The sequence below is a fragment of the Gopherus evgoodei genome, chromosome 7, assembly GCF_007399415.2.
Source record: "Gopherus evgoodei ecotype Sinaloan lineage chromosome 7, rGopEvg1_v1.p, whole genome shotgun sequence".
NCBI lineage: Eukaryota > Metazoa > Chordata > Testudines > Testudinidae > Gopherus > Gopherus evgoodei.
Genome location: NC_044328.1, coordinates 105,261,089 through 105,275,612, shown reverse-complemented (window position 1 = coordinate 105,275,612; position 14,524 = coordinate 105,261,089). Strand labels below are relative to the sequence as shown.

The 14,524-nt window shown below is 39.1% G+C and overlaps 1 protein-coding gene across 2 annotated transcripts in view; it reads right to left on the bottom strand.

Moving 5' to 3' along the window:
* Nucleotides 1-13,791, bottom strand: part of CCDC66 (coiled-coil domain containing 66) — an 86,568-nt gene extending 72,777 nt beyond the window's left edge. For both annotated transcript variants that reach the window (XM_030568680.1, XM_030568679.1), the window contains exons 1-6: nt 13,643-13,791; nt 11,993-12,057; nt 7,543-7,565; nt 4,894-5,338; nt 1,379-1,547; nt 1,090-1,193 (exon numbers count right to left, since the gene is read on the bottom strand). In XM_030568680.1, the coding sequence (XP_030424540.1) occupies nt 1,090-1,193; nt 1,379-1,547; nt 4,894-5,338; nt 7,543-7,565; nt 11,993-12,057; nt 13,643-13,653 (817 nt within the window). In that variant the 5' untranslated portion in view covers nt 13,654-13,791. The remainder of the gene's footprint in view (nt 1-1,089; nt 1,194-1,378; nt 1,548-4,893; nt 5,339-7,542; nt 7,566-11,992; nt 12,058-13,642) is intronic.
* Between the last annotated feature and the right edge of the window lie 733 nt (nt 13,792-14,524).

Genomic DNA, 14,524 nt, shown 5'->3' with positions numbered 1-14,524 from the left:
GGTGTATCACCGTGCAGGATCAAACCCAGAAATATGGTGGGAGATTTTGGAGGGGTTTTTGTTCAGACAGTTTACATCCAGGTTAAACAAAATCTGCTCTATAGGAATTAATGGCTTTGTTATTCCATTAGGAATTTCCAGTAATCTTAGATGATCTTATTCTCCTGAAAACATTGATTCAAAGACAAATATCAATAGTTATGTTTAAAAAAAAAAGCTTACACCACAATGGTGTTCAGAATTTGGATGCCATGACTGAGTATAAACTCCTACAAGACTATTTAAAATGGGGGAAGGTACCAAATTCATATCCCTTTCTACAGCTTTCCCTCTCCTTACCAAAACAGTGTTTGCTTTTTACCTGACGACTCTGCAGTAGTAGTTGAAAACCTGTGGATCAGTGCTATGCTACACCCCTTTGAGCCAGCTAGGGTGCAGCAAAAGAACCAAAGGGCAGGCCTCAGGAGAATATCTGCAGCACAGAGAGCCTCAGTGCTGTTATTGCTGGAGGTCCACATCCAAGAAGCATTCTCCAGATAGGACCAGACCAGAGGAGGAAGGAGGTGTGTTAAGAACAAGGAGGGGGAATGACTGGGATGGACCAGTGCCCTGATCATTCTGTGACCATGCCAAGGCCCACAAAAGCTACTGCAAAAGGAGTGAAAGTTATGTAGAATGCCTTAGCCTGCTCTAAGGGCTCCACTAGCCATGTATATAATGCATAGGGAAGACAAGTCATACGCTGACTCCTGTCAGTTCCTGCCCTGGTGTAGCCACCAGTGCAAGGATGAATATATCTTTATCTACATGCATGTAAATTCTTTCCTTGTTTTGTTTCAGACAGATTTTAAAAAATAAAAAGCTATTTTAGCCAAGTCTAATTAGAAACTCAAGCAAATTTTTTTTTACAAACAGAGAAAACACAAACTGATAGAGAATATTTAAAATGCTTTTAAACTTTAGTCATATCAATAGATTTAAACCTTAATAACTAGAAAAAAATTGAAGTTTTGTCTATATTAAGTGACCAGCGCTACAACATAATACATTGCTTAATAGAAATATGGCAAATTATATTTTAATCCATACCTAGCTCCTTCTTCCACTGGGACTTCTTTGCATCTAACAAAATTTTATCCTCTTCTCTTTCACCTAGGGTACTAAACATGTCAGCGGGTTTCCATGAATTTTTACTGAAGAAAAAAACAAAATTAATTTATTTTTAGAAGTCATTAATAGCTAATTTTAAATTAGCTATTAATTTGCATTGGAAGTACTCATGTTCCATTTAATTACTAATGTACTCATATTAAAAGTTTAATATAGGATACAAGAATTAAAAAAATATTTTGGTTGATTAATTAACAGATCTACATACATAACTTTCTGTTCAGTCTGCTCAGATGCTGTTTGTTTGCTGCTTGAGGCATAATTATTTTCATTTGGAACAGATGAAATTTCATCAGCTTTTTGGAGTAATCCCATAATGTTTTCCTCTTGTGGGGCCTGATTAGCAGCAGTGCTACTATCAGAGTTTTTGTTTTGGCCTACAAAGTAAAATGTACGTTAATAAATATTGCACTCGACTGTCACTCCACATTGTATACAATAGTTTATATGAACAGTAGAACCTGGCTAATTCAAATTAGTGGAAGCTAATGTGAATACTACTAAGTACCACACCTCAGAAGGAGTGCACATATAGGGGAGTGACATTAAGCAATGGAAGAACTTCCCGAGCTCTGTCTCCTTGAGGTATAATGATTTCCAGACCTCCTGCTGGCCTGGTGCAATGCCACATAACTTTAACACAGTGCAGTGCCTAAAATGATTCAATTCTGCACTAAATGTTGATGGAGTTGTTTGCAATTTTGCTTTCCAAGAGTCTACTTAGAATATTCTTAAGTAACCTAATTATTTTAAGGGCACAAACTCTGGTAAATGTGTTTGCAGTAAGATGTTATCTTGTGCATCAGGGAATGTGATAGGAAGGATGGCACTATGGTTAAGGAATTGGACTAGAACTGAGGAGATCTTGGTTCAGTCGTCCTACAAATTACTTTGTGACTTTGGGCAAGTCCCTTAATCCTTCTGTGACTGTTCTGCAACTGTAAAGCAAGGATAAATATTGCTTCCTTTCTCCCAAACCCTTTTTTTTCCTTTCTGAAACTGTAAGCTTATTTGGGATAGGAACTGTTTATTAATATGTATAGGAACAGCATCTATTACAATATCCCTGATCTTGGCTGGGACCTCACAGTGCTACTGTGATATGCATAATACTAATAACAAGGTGTCATTAAAATGATCTGAAAACTACTCTTAACATGCTAGGAGACTCTAAACTCGTGTCTCAAAAGAGGGTCAAAATCTTTAAGTTGTACCTCTTTCAAAAACAAACTTTTTTTAAAAAGTGTCTCAAGAGGGTACACTCTTCAGACATGGAACAGTAACTCCTTTCAACCTATTTATTTAGGCCCAGTTTTACCGATTTCATAATGTAATAAGTAGAGAAACTAAAATCAATGGTAGATGCTGTTTTTAGGGAAAACAGATGTAAGATGTCTGTTCTTGCAGGTGCACACAGGGGATTAAACAACTTCCAATAGCTTTAAAAGCAGTTATCTCCATCACTCTTCCTTGCTCTAACCACAAAAGTAGACCTCTAAAAAATAATCATTTTTGAAAACATAGAATACATAAAGTGGTTGGGTGCTTTTTCCCCCCAGAAATATAGGCAAGAATATTCAGATTAAAAAAATACCTTAAATACAAAAATATCGAAGACAATATTTAAAATAGAAAATAAAGCAGTATGCAATAACAGTTAGTTTGAACTGATTTGCCAGCTGCTCCATTTCACAGCTAAATCAAACCTAGAATTATTTACATACCATTGCTTCACATAATCAAGAGTTCCTAATGACATATTTGAAAATATTGACCCAGATCTGAGATTGATTTCAATTAGACCTATAGTTATGATAGTATTGATAGCTAAACTACAATCCCATATGTAACAATTCAGTGTAAAATATAGATACTGTGTTCATTCCAAAAAGCAATAAAAAAACCTTGGCTTTTATATTTCCTCTGATAAACCATTAGACCAATTTTTTCATAATCTCAATCTTAACATACATTTTGTAAAAGCAACTATGGCTACAAAACTAAGGAGCTGATCCTGCATCAATCCATAGCTGGAACTTTAGGGGGAGTTATAGGGCTTTTAGGATCAGGACCTAAATTTGAGAGATGAGATCATCTTGCATGCGCATGTGCGCGCACACTCACCCATCCCCTACATGCAAGCTAAGAATAACTTTCATTGGCATTAATGGGAGTTATTCATATCCTGTGTGGTCAAACTGGACTTCTGACTTCCAAGTATAATTCTGATTAATGTAGCAGGTACTCAGGAAATGTCTGAATGAAACAAGAAAATTGATTTCCTCTTCCTCTTGGTGATATGTAATCAATTTTTACCAATAGTCTTAATATTATCTAATGTTTTCTACAGGGCTAAGGGACTATCAGTTTGTTCTGGCTAATTTGGTTTTATCAATATGATCGTTTCAGTCATAGATTCTGTGTCAGTCTCACACATGGATAGGCTATATGAACCTTTTCTCTTAGTAAAATAAGCATAGATCCTAAAGTGACGGTATTACTTCCTTGTGGGAAGACTGTCAGGGTCAAATCTAGCTTTATTTTAAAATAATTCAGCTCACCTATGTCACTAGCTGGAACCAGGAACAGATTCATAGCAACTGAAATGAGCTGGTGGCCTCAGTTTAGTTTCTAATGAACTAGTGGCCTCATCACTGAACATAGTCATATTAGGCATGTTAGTTAAGACTTTCAACAGACACACTTAGAGCCAAATTCTGGCATAAACTGGTGTTGCTCTAGTGAAGCCAACAGAGCTGTAACTTCATTATACGTTCCAGTATGTACTATGATATTACACCCATCACACAATCCACTGGAGCATGAAACTGGCTTTGGAGTGGAATAAGTCAGGTCTTTTTAACTGGGCACACAGACTTCCAAATATTTCTCTCTCTTTTGCTCTCTCACTCACACACATGAAAAAGAAAATCTCCAAATGTATGCAACTGTCAAAGGCCCAGATCCCACAAACACTCACTTAGTGATGCATCTTAATGAATTCTGTAGTGGATCAGATCAGCTCCTTGTGCAAAAGGTTAAATGGATGTACGTTTGCAAGATCAGGGGCAAATGCAGCACTTACCCTCCCAAACAAGTCTGTTCCAAAACAGTTCTATGTTGGATCCTCTGGGAGGGAGGATTTAATCCCTACTCACTTGTGATCTTTTCCTGTTTACTTTCTTTGAGTAACGTTCCTGAGAGAGGATTTTCAATTATGTATTTTAGGATCATGTCTAAATACTGTATTCCACGTCTAGAGATAGCCTCTTGTTTAGAGGAACAACTTGTAAATCTTTATACATTTAGATAAAACAGACCTGAGAGAAATTAGTTTCCCAACAAAACACAAGTATCTGACTGAGTCTTTACATAACTGAAGACAATATATATCAGAAGATAATTTTAACAAGTGTGTAAATTCACAGTAATAACTTAAAGATGGCTTTGTAGTTTTTAATTTATAATGGAAAATGTTCCTTTTAAAAATAAATTAAAATATTTTCTTTTTACTCAAAAAGTGCCTTTGACATTTAAAATATACAAAATAACTTTTTTTTAAATTGTGCATTTAATGTTTGAACAGACTCCCTGAAATTTAAATCCAAAGTTAAATCATTTCATTTTTATTTCAAAAATCTGCTATTAATTTTCATAATACAAACCTTCTAAAAGCTACCAGTAAGAGAAAATTTCATTTTTGCTGCAGGATATATATCTTACTTGTTTCTTCTTGCTTTTCCTCCTGGGCCTGGGACTCAATTTTGGTTCCTTGTTTTACAGTCATCAGAATCTGTTCAAGTTGCTCTTGAGTTAAACACACCAAATTGTTCTTTAGATCTTCACCTGAGATATGAGGTTTCTGAAACTTCTGTTTGGGCTTTTTAACAGCAATTTTATTAGGGTTCTTTAAATCCGACATTCCGGTTGTGTTGTCTTTTTGGATAATCAAAGCATGGTTTTTATTTAAGGATTCCTTTGATGAATCTTTAGATGATGACAAAGTCACACAGTTTTTTTCACCTTTTATTGCTGACCATCTTGATCCACTTCTGGGTTTTGCTAAAATATGTTCATGCTTGACACAGGAATTTTGTGTTGATTTCAGAACATGTCCAGACTGTTTTGTTCCCAATGGATGTTTGAGGACTTTAGCTTTATTACCCATCTGTTAAAACAATAACAGTTTTATCTTTCCTAGGATATTAAAGTAAATAAACTATGTGCCCTTAGTCTTTTCCTTCCTTCAGGTAGTAAAAGCACACTTTTTCTATCTGTCATATGTCATGAATATAAAGGGAAGGGTAACCACCTTGCTGTAACAGTGCTATGGGGTCTCTCCTGGCCAGAGGCGCAAAATCCTCTTACCTGTAAAGGGTTAAGAAGCTCAAGTAACCTGGCTGGCACTTGACCAAAAGGACCAATAAGGAGACAAGGAACCTTCAAATCTTGGTGGAGGAGGGGGAGAAAGCTTTGTCTGTCTGTTCTGTGTGCTTGCCAGAGTCAGATCAAGGAAGCAAGTAATCCAACTCATAAAGAATTAGTAAGTATTTAGCAAGGAAATGCTTTAGTTTACTTTTATTTTGGCTTGTGTTTTTCTTTGTGTAAGAGGGAGGTTTATGCCTGGTTTCATAACTTTAAGGTTTTGCCTAGAGGGGAGATACTCTGTGTTCTTGAGTCTTTTGTTATTCTGTAGAGTACTTACCATCCCGATTTTATAGAGGTAATTCTTTTACCTTTTCTTTAATTAAAATTCTTCTAAGAACTGGATTGATTTTTCATTGTTTTAAGATCCAAGGGTTTGGGTCTGTGTTCACCTGTACCAATTGGTGAGGATATTATTCTCAAGTCTTCCCAGGAAAGGCGGTGTAGGGGGTTGGGGGGATATTTGGGGAAGGTAGGGCTCCAAGTGGCCCTCCCTAAATGTTTGTTTAAATCACTTGGTGGTGGAATCCAAGGTATAAGAGGGAAATTGGGCCTTGGGGAATTTTAACCAAAGCTGGTAGAAATAAGGTTAGGGGGTCTTTCATGTGGGTCCCCACGTCTGTACCCAAAAGTTCAGAGTGGGGAGGGAACCCTCACACATATCTAAATATTAAAAGCCAATTCTGTTCTGTTACATTAGTAGAAGCTCAGTTCACTAAACGGAATGACTCCAGGTGAATACTAATGTAAATGAAAGGAGGATTTGGCTCCAAATGTGCATTACTGTTATTTTTTTAATCTGAATATGAATGTCTAAAGCAACAATATGGAAATTAGTTTTACAGTATGGTTACTTGTCCCATACTGCTGGTATTAGAGATAATAATGCCTCTTCTGCATTATGGTTGCTGCTAGCAAAAAATCAGAATAAAATTTTAACAATCCGATTCTGATCAGAAGTACCAATTTAGGATGTATTTGCATTCAACTGTCAGCTTTCAAACTCTTTGGTGAACAAAACAGGATAATTTTTCTTTAACCTCTTGCATGCCAGGCCTAATCTAGTCTCCTTTCAAATAATGGGCCCAATGATTTCAATATTATGTCATGGGACAGAGTGTATTCATGTCTTCTGGCTGGGTAAGCATCATAAATACAAGGGCACTAGACTAGTTACAAGTCACATTTATCTGATCAGGTGTGAAGGGCTCAGGCAGATGTGGGTGCTGGGGAAAAAGACAGTTTTCAGGTAAGTATTCTTTAAAAACACACTTACCCAAGATAAACTACTATCCTCTCCCCCTCTATTCAGGCTCACAACTCTTTATCATCTCTTCCTGAAAGTCATGTTGCTTTTCTTCAAATTAAACATGGCTAAAAATGAAATTTCCAAAGCTTGGCTGCTGGAACCATGCATATTTTCCCCCTCTTCTCTTCACACATCAGTATGTTGCCAAACCTTATTTTGTTCTGTACTATATAAATCTCTCTCTCTCTCACACACTCATTGTCCCTTCAGCTGAAATATTTGTCTATGCTTTGGTTCTCTCTTGCCTTAACTACTGAAACATCCTCTCCTTTGGCCTCTCCATCTAAAATCTTGCTCCTAGTTCATACAAAAAGTAACATTATCCAATGTGGTTATCAGAACGTTATCCAATGTGGTTCATTGTACTACTGTCTTTTTTTCAATCTCTCTTCTAAGAATTTATGTTTTAGGCATATTGCATGCAGACTATTTTCCAGAGATAGAGGGGTTCAAGTCATATTAATCCTACCTATTTTGTCAGCTACAATGAGTTTTATCAATGGAACTTCATTCTTTCATAGTTAACATTGACAACAGATATTTAGACACATCAAAAATCGCTATTGAAACACATTTTGAAAAGATAGATTGTATTTTTGGATCTTATCTAAAAATCAAGGAACCATTACTCCACTTACCTTAACTGTGGATTTTGATTTACCTATTGTAAAACAAATAAAACAAAATATAGACATGAGAAAAGTATTCAATAATCAACGATTATTTCCTTGAAAACCACATCCTGAGAAATTCATGGTCCCACCTAGTCTTAACATCTATTATTCTATTACAGTTACCTAGTTTCATCTCCTGCCTAATGCAGTCCAAAGAACCTTACCTGTAATTTCTGCATCAAAAACTTGTTAGGTGCAGTAAACTTTTAGAAAGATATCCAGTCTTTTTATTTAAAGACTTCAACTGAGGTAAAATTCATTACAAACCTAGGTAAGTTGTTCTAATGGTTAATAACCCTCTTTCTTAAAAAAAAAATGTGTATGTTATTTCTAGTCTGAATTATTTAGCTTCAGCTTCTAACCACAGGATTTTATTAAATCTCTGGGCTTGTCCACACAAAGACTTGGTGAGCAACAAGCCATGGCATGAATGTACGGCCCACTAGCTTGCTGTACAGTGACTCGCTGTGTGGACCCTACTACTGCACACTAAAAGTTCCAAAGTACACTTTGTCCTTAGTGTGCAGCAGCAGAGTCCACTTAGGGCTTGCCTATCCAGCATGGTAAAGCGCTCTAGAGGGATATGTAGAGCACGCTAACTGCCCTGGATAGACCCTGCTGGCCCATTCTAAAAGGTACCTAGTTTGCGATAATATAGTTCTGTGCAGGATCTACTGAGGGCAGTTAGAACGCAACGCATTAGAGCATTCTACAAACTGCATTCCTCTAGAGCACTTTTTCCGCACCATGTCGACAAGCCTTTAGTATGTGGTAGACTAGTGTGTTGTATAGTCCACACCCCTGGCTTGCCACGTACTAAGCTGCCCTTTTACTGATTGATTTAAAGAAGAACCTACTATTAGAAATCTCTTTTCTATGTAAATACTTGTACACTGTAATCAAGTAATCTCTTAACCTTCTTTTGGATAAACTAAATAGATTGATTTTCTTTAGTCTCTTACTATAAAGCATGTTTTCCAGACCTTGAATTATTCTGGTAGCTCTTTCCTGGACCCCTTCCAAATTTTTCAACATACTTTTTGAAGTGCTGACACCAGAAATGAATACAACATTCCCATAATAGTTTCACTAATGCTGTATACAGATGTAATATCATGTCCCCATTCCTACTTGATATTCCCTTGATTATATATCCAAGGATGGTGTTCATCCTCTTAGCTACAGCATCCTATGTTCAACTGATTATCTACTATTACCCCTACAGTTCTTCTTGGTGTCACGGCATTCCAGGATACAGGCCTCTATCTTGTATGTGAGACATACATTCTTTGTTCTTAGACGTATGACCTTGCATTTGTAAGTCTTTAAAAAATATGTTCAAATGAGTCCATCTTGTCAAGCACTCAGGACTGTGTATAACTGACCTGTCCCCTTCACTATTTACCGCTCCTGTAATTTTTGTCTCACGTGTAGTGCCCTACCAAATTCATGGTCCATTTTGATCAATTTCACAGCCATAGCAATTTAAAAATCATGAAATTTCAGATTTTAAATAGCTAAAATCATGAAATTTATGGTGTTTAATTGTAGGGGTCCTGACCTAAAAAGGAGTTGGGAGGGGGTTACAAGGTTATTATAGGGGGGGCTGCGGTACTGCTTACTTGTGCACTGCTGCTGGAGAGTGGTGGCTGCTGGTAGGGAGCCCTGCTCTGAAGGCAGAGCCACTGCCAGCACCAGTGCAGAAGTAAGGATAGCATGGTATGGTATTGCCACCCTTACTTCTCCACTGCTGCTGGCAGGGAGCTGCCTTCAGAGATGGGCACCCAGCCAAGAGCCGCCACTCTCCGGCTACCCATCTCTGAAGGCAGTACAGAAGTATGGGTGGCAATACTGCAACCACCCTAAAATAACCTTGTGACCACCCTGCAACTCCCTTTTGGGTCAGGACCCCCAATCTGAGAAACACTGGTCTCCCCTGTGAAATCTGTTAAGGGTAAAAGCACACAAAAGACAAGGTTTCACGGTCCGTGGTGCATTTTTCATGGCTGCGAATTTGGTAGGGCCCTACTCATGTAAATATGACCAGCAATGACTTTATATTTTCTTCCAGATCCTTGATAAAGACTGTTTACAGCACTAGGTCAAGGAGAGTTCTTTGTAGGACCCCAGTGGAAACAACCTCATTGATAATGATTTTCCATTTTAGATGAATATCCTTACATTCGTATTTACATTAATTTTTATGCTCCTAAGGCCCTGCAACCAGGCATGCTGTCCCTTAAGGACAGGCCTCAAGTCCAGCACTGCTCTGTTTTCAGTTTCAGCCTGAAATGAAGGTATTTTGGAATCACAGTTCCCAGTAGGCTCTGTGGCCTCTTGCCTTACTTGAGGAGGAGAGAAGAAGGAGTTTGTTGTCCTGGTGGGCTCTGCTCACCAACCCAAAACCAAATAAGCAGGAACTGCAGTTCTCAGAAAGCCCATGGGAATAATAGGCTATATAGCAAGGAATGCTGGGACAGGAGGCATTAGTATACAGTGCCTGCCCTCATAACACTGAGAAACTGGAGGGAGTTAAGATTTTTTGTGATGCTGTTCTGCTTTGTAAGAGGGAGACCTGCAGAGAACAGGGCTGCTAACAGCATCTCTCCAGTGAGGAGCAGAAACATCCCCTTGAAAGACCCCTTTGGTAAGTATTTGTTTTATTGTGGACTTCCTTTTACTGTGAAAGGGTGGACTTTAGGGTTTTTCTAGAACAGGGGTTCTCAAACTGGGGGTCGGGACCCCGCGGGGGGTCGTGAGGTTATGACATAGGGGGTTGGAAGCTGTCAGTCTTCACCCCAAACCCCGTTTTGCCTCCAGCATTTATAATGGTGTTAAATGTTAAAAAGTGTGTTTTTTATTTATAAGGGGGGTAGCGCTCAGAGGCTACGTGAAAGGGGTCACCAATACAAAAGTTTGAGAACAACTGGCTAGAGGATTACTCAGCCAGAAAAACTGCAGCACAGTTTGCATCTATATGAGGGACAAGTAAAGATCCTTTGTTTAGGGGCACCATTATCCTGAAATCTAGTCAATTTAAAAATAATGAATTCAAAGTAGCTTTAGCCAGTATGCCTGACTTTGAATCTCCCTGCCTCTATTTCTGACTCTACAATCTCATTTTCTTTTTCATTTAAATGGCTTATTCTCTCCACTGTTACTGTGTAAATGACACACACAATAATTTATTTGAAACTGGGTGCCTTAAGCCGCCATAAGATGTTCCTCATTAAAGTCCCACTGCTGTCTGGAAATTTTAATATTGTACAGGAAACTGAAGAAAAGAGAAGAGGAGGGAAGCATGGTTAACAATGTCTGTAGCAGACTGACTGGCATTGATAAGCTCAGAAAGTAATCCCATAAAGTCTTCCCTGGACAAAAATATGGTAAATGCAGAACCTGGAAGATGGCTTTAAAGAGAGGGGAAAAGGCAGAGATCTTCAGATTTCTGGCAGCTATGTAGTGAACCCTGGGAGATTTTGGGAAAGGGGATTTATACTTAGATATAAATTAGCAGTGCTTTATTCTGAACATCAGATTTAAGTTTTTTTATGAATGACTTGCACAACTTATTGAGTTTACCTGTGCTACTGTCCATTCCACTTATGACATCCTGTGTTTATATTTTTTTGACTAATACCTATGCTAGTCAGCAATATGGATAGCTGACTCTTCAAGAAATCAAAATTGTTCCCAGTTGCCTTCTTAACAGAATATGATCATATACTTTGATGCTCGGTTATTACTGTAAAAGCAATGCTTTCCATTCAAGCCATTTAATAATGAACAAATACTGGAAAAGAGATTTTTGCATCTCATCAGCAAGAATGAGAAGTGGCCTAAATATTTTGGTTTTTAAAAGCCAAAATGTTCACAAAGTTTTTTCCTGTGGTTAGTGACTCATTCCAAACCTCAGAGAAAGCTGCAGTGCCTTGCAACTTAGAAGGAACCATGTATACAAAAAAAAAATTTTTAACATGCTCCCTCTGTTTAAATACAGCATTGTAACGATTTGGAAGTATTCCTCAAATCAGGTCAATCTATCTCTGGATGCACAAGAAGAGCCAAAAGACTGCTGAGAGCTGAGCTGAGACTATCTTAGACTTTGCCAGTTGATCAATATTTGTGATGATCAAAACCATTACTGTCAGACAGTACATATGGCTGGGATGCATGCTTTATGGAAAGTCAAATACGAACCCATGCCAGTAACATTTTGGTGACTATTAGGACCCATAAATAACAATGTACAGAATATTTCATCAAAACCTTGAATATTTCTTTCACATCACTATACAAAACATTAATACTTAACCTTTATGACAAGATATGATCAATTTTGTTGATCTTCAAGGAGATTTTAAATGTATTAGAGACAATTGAACTTAACGATTATACATAATAAAAATCATACCATATGAAGCCAAAATTAGCCGAGGTTTTCCATCGAAAATTTCAGTTTCAAGCTCTAATCCATCTCTGTAAAACAACAACAAAAACAGCTAACCTCTTCTGTACCTGAAATCATCATCAGCAAAGTATGTGAGATTATGGCACAAGGAGAGAGGTGCTCTCAAGACACTTAGCTCATATCACCATTTCATATTCTATGTTTATATTAAATACAAACTTAAGCAGTTCCTTCTTATAAATATGCAAATATTGGGAGATAGTCATTCTACTCAAGTGCCGGTGCTTTTAAGCCTGTACATGTCAATATATATCTAAATTAGGCTGACAAATTTCAATATATTCATACCTTGTCATGTCTGATTTCTGACCTGATCCAAGACATGGGTAATGGGATAATTGATAAAGTGGTGAATTAAAGAACAGTATGTTAAACAATATAAACCATGTTAATTTCAGCACCGAAGAAGCCTGAGTGATGGCAACAACTAGGTGAAAGACAACATTTTAAAAACAGTACTTAGCTGTCATTTAAATAAAAATTTAAATTGTCTTCATATTCTAATATACTCCATACCATTGAGAGAGAGGATTCTTCAAAAATAAAAGAAAAACAGAGGGGAGCCCTCCAGGGTATGAAAATTAATGTTAAAGATTTACAATTTTTTCTTTAAATCTTACATTTAAACATCTTAACTCTATTTTACTAAAATCCCAGTTCTTACTGAAAACAAAAATAGTTTGAGATATTAATCCTAATATTAAGGCAGAAGTGTTGTCAGCTCTTTTGATTCATGGTATTTTTCTTGGAACCCTGGCTGTCAGAATCCGATAATCTGTGAATCTTAGCTTTCATTAAAAAAAAAAGTAGCTTTCTACGCCTCATAGTTGCATAGAAAAGCCAGAAAACATGAACCCTAAATGCTTGAATACTACAAGGTAAATAAAAAGAACACTTTTAAAAAAAAATTCATTGTTTTTGTGCTAAGATCACGATGTTTTAGGCCTGAATCATGATTTCTGAATTCTTGGGGCCACTGATACTGAGACAAACTGAAGTGAAATTAGTAGAATATACATAAATTGACCACTGAGAGCATCACTAATGGGCCACCTAAAGTAGTGTTTACTGGGGGGGAAAAAAACCACACGTGAAAATCCGAGTTGGAAGAACTGGGAGTAAAGGCTGACAGCTAAAGGTCAGAATCCTTCCCTTACCTCGCGGATTTTTTACTTCCAATAGCCACTACCTCTTATAACACGCTACAGGCTTATGATAGCCGCAGTCCCAGGGAGGGACTTTACACCGAGTCCTGAGGCACAGAATAACGTACCCAGAGTAACCCACTAAATACCCTGGACAAGGAGCAAACAAAACATGGACTTGCCGGTGGGGATGAGGGGGAGGAGGGCTCATCAGACGTTGCCGGGCATCACCTGAAAGAACAAACCCAGGTGCCGATACGTCACGTCGCACATTTTACATGGCAACGTCGGGCAGGCCCTAGCCCTGACTGTAGCAGCCCGTTAGCCGCAGGCGGGGCGAGGCACAGCCCTGCCCGGCTTTGGGGAGCGGGTCATTTGGAAGAGCCAGATCACGTGGACAGACACGCCCGGCGCAGAGGAGCCAAAAGCCGGGCACTGCGCTACTTACCCCAGGTTCATGGCCCTTCCCCTGCTACACCCGCGGGATGCGGCGACAACTCTCTTAGAGGCGGCAGCGCGGCTGGAGCGAGACGGACGCCCCTGCCTGGAGCCCCAGTCTGTGTACGTTGGTTGCTGCCACCGCACAATGAGACGAGAGGTGATAGGCTTCCCCAAGGCAAGGGCCCTCCCGCCAATGAGCGCCCCTTACACTGCGGGGCTGGCTTCGCCTGCCTGCGAGGCATTGTGGGGGCTGGAGTCCGGAGCTTCGCCCCGGCCCGGCCGCCCGCTGCTGAGCGGGTGGCGGAGGGGCCTCGCAGGGCCGTTCCGACAGCAGCCGCCGGGCGCGGCGTTGGTGGTACCGCGCGCCCATGGCGCTGCCCTAGATACGGAACTGCTAGTAGGGGGGTTGGCGGCGGGGGTGGGAGTCGGACATAACAGTGTGAAGATGTTTTGGAGTGGGGAAGGGTCGATGCAGACTCTCCTTTAGTTTTGTAGCCCGTGTGAAATATTAACTGGGGGAGGGGACATACAGAAACCCTAATTCTGCAGTGAGGTTTGCACAGGGCCCGGGGGGGCAAGTGGGGCAATTTGCCCCAGACCCCAGGCCCAGCAGGGCCCCCCTGAGAATATAGTATTCTATAGTATTGTAACTTTTTATTTTAATGGATCAGCCCCAGAAATGGCTTTGCCCCAGGCCCCCTGAAGCCTCTGGGCAGCCCTGGGTTTACATGGACAAAGCCTGGTGTGGATTTCAGTGCTGACTTGAGGCCCAAATCATGATTATCATTATTATGGTCTTTATTATTAATTTTGCTTGGGGAGAAAAATGCAGTAGGTACAAAAGTATTTAAGAATATTTGGGAGGTGGTGTAAAAGCATACAATAGTTC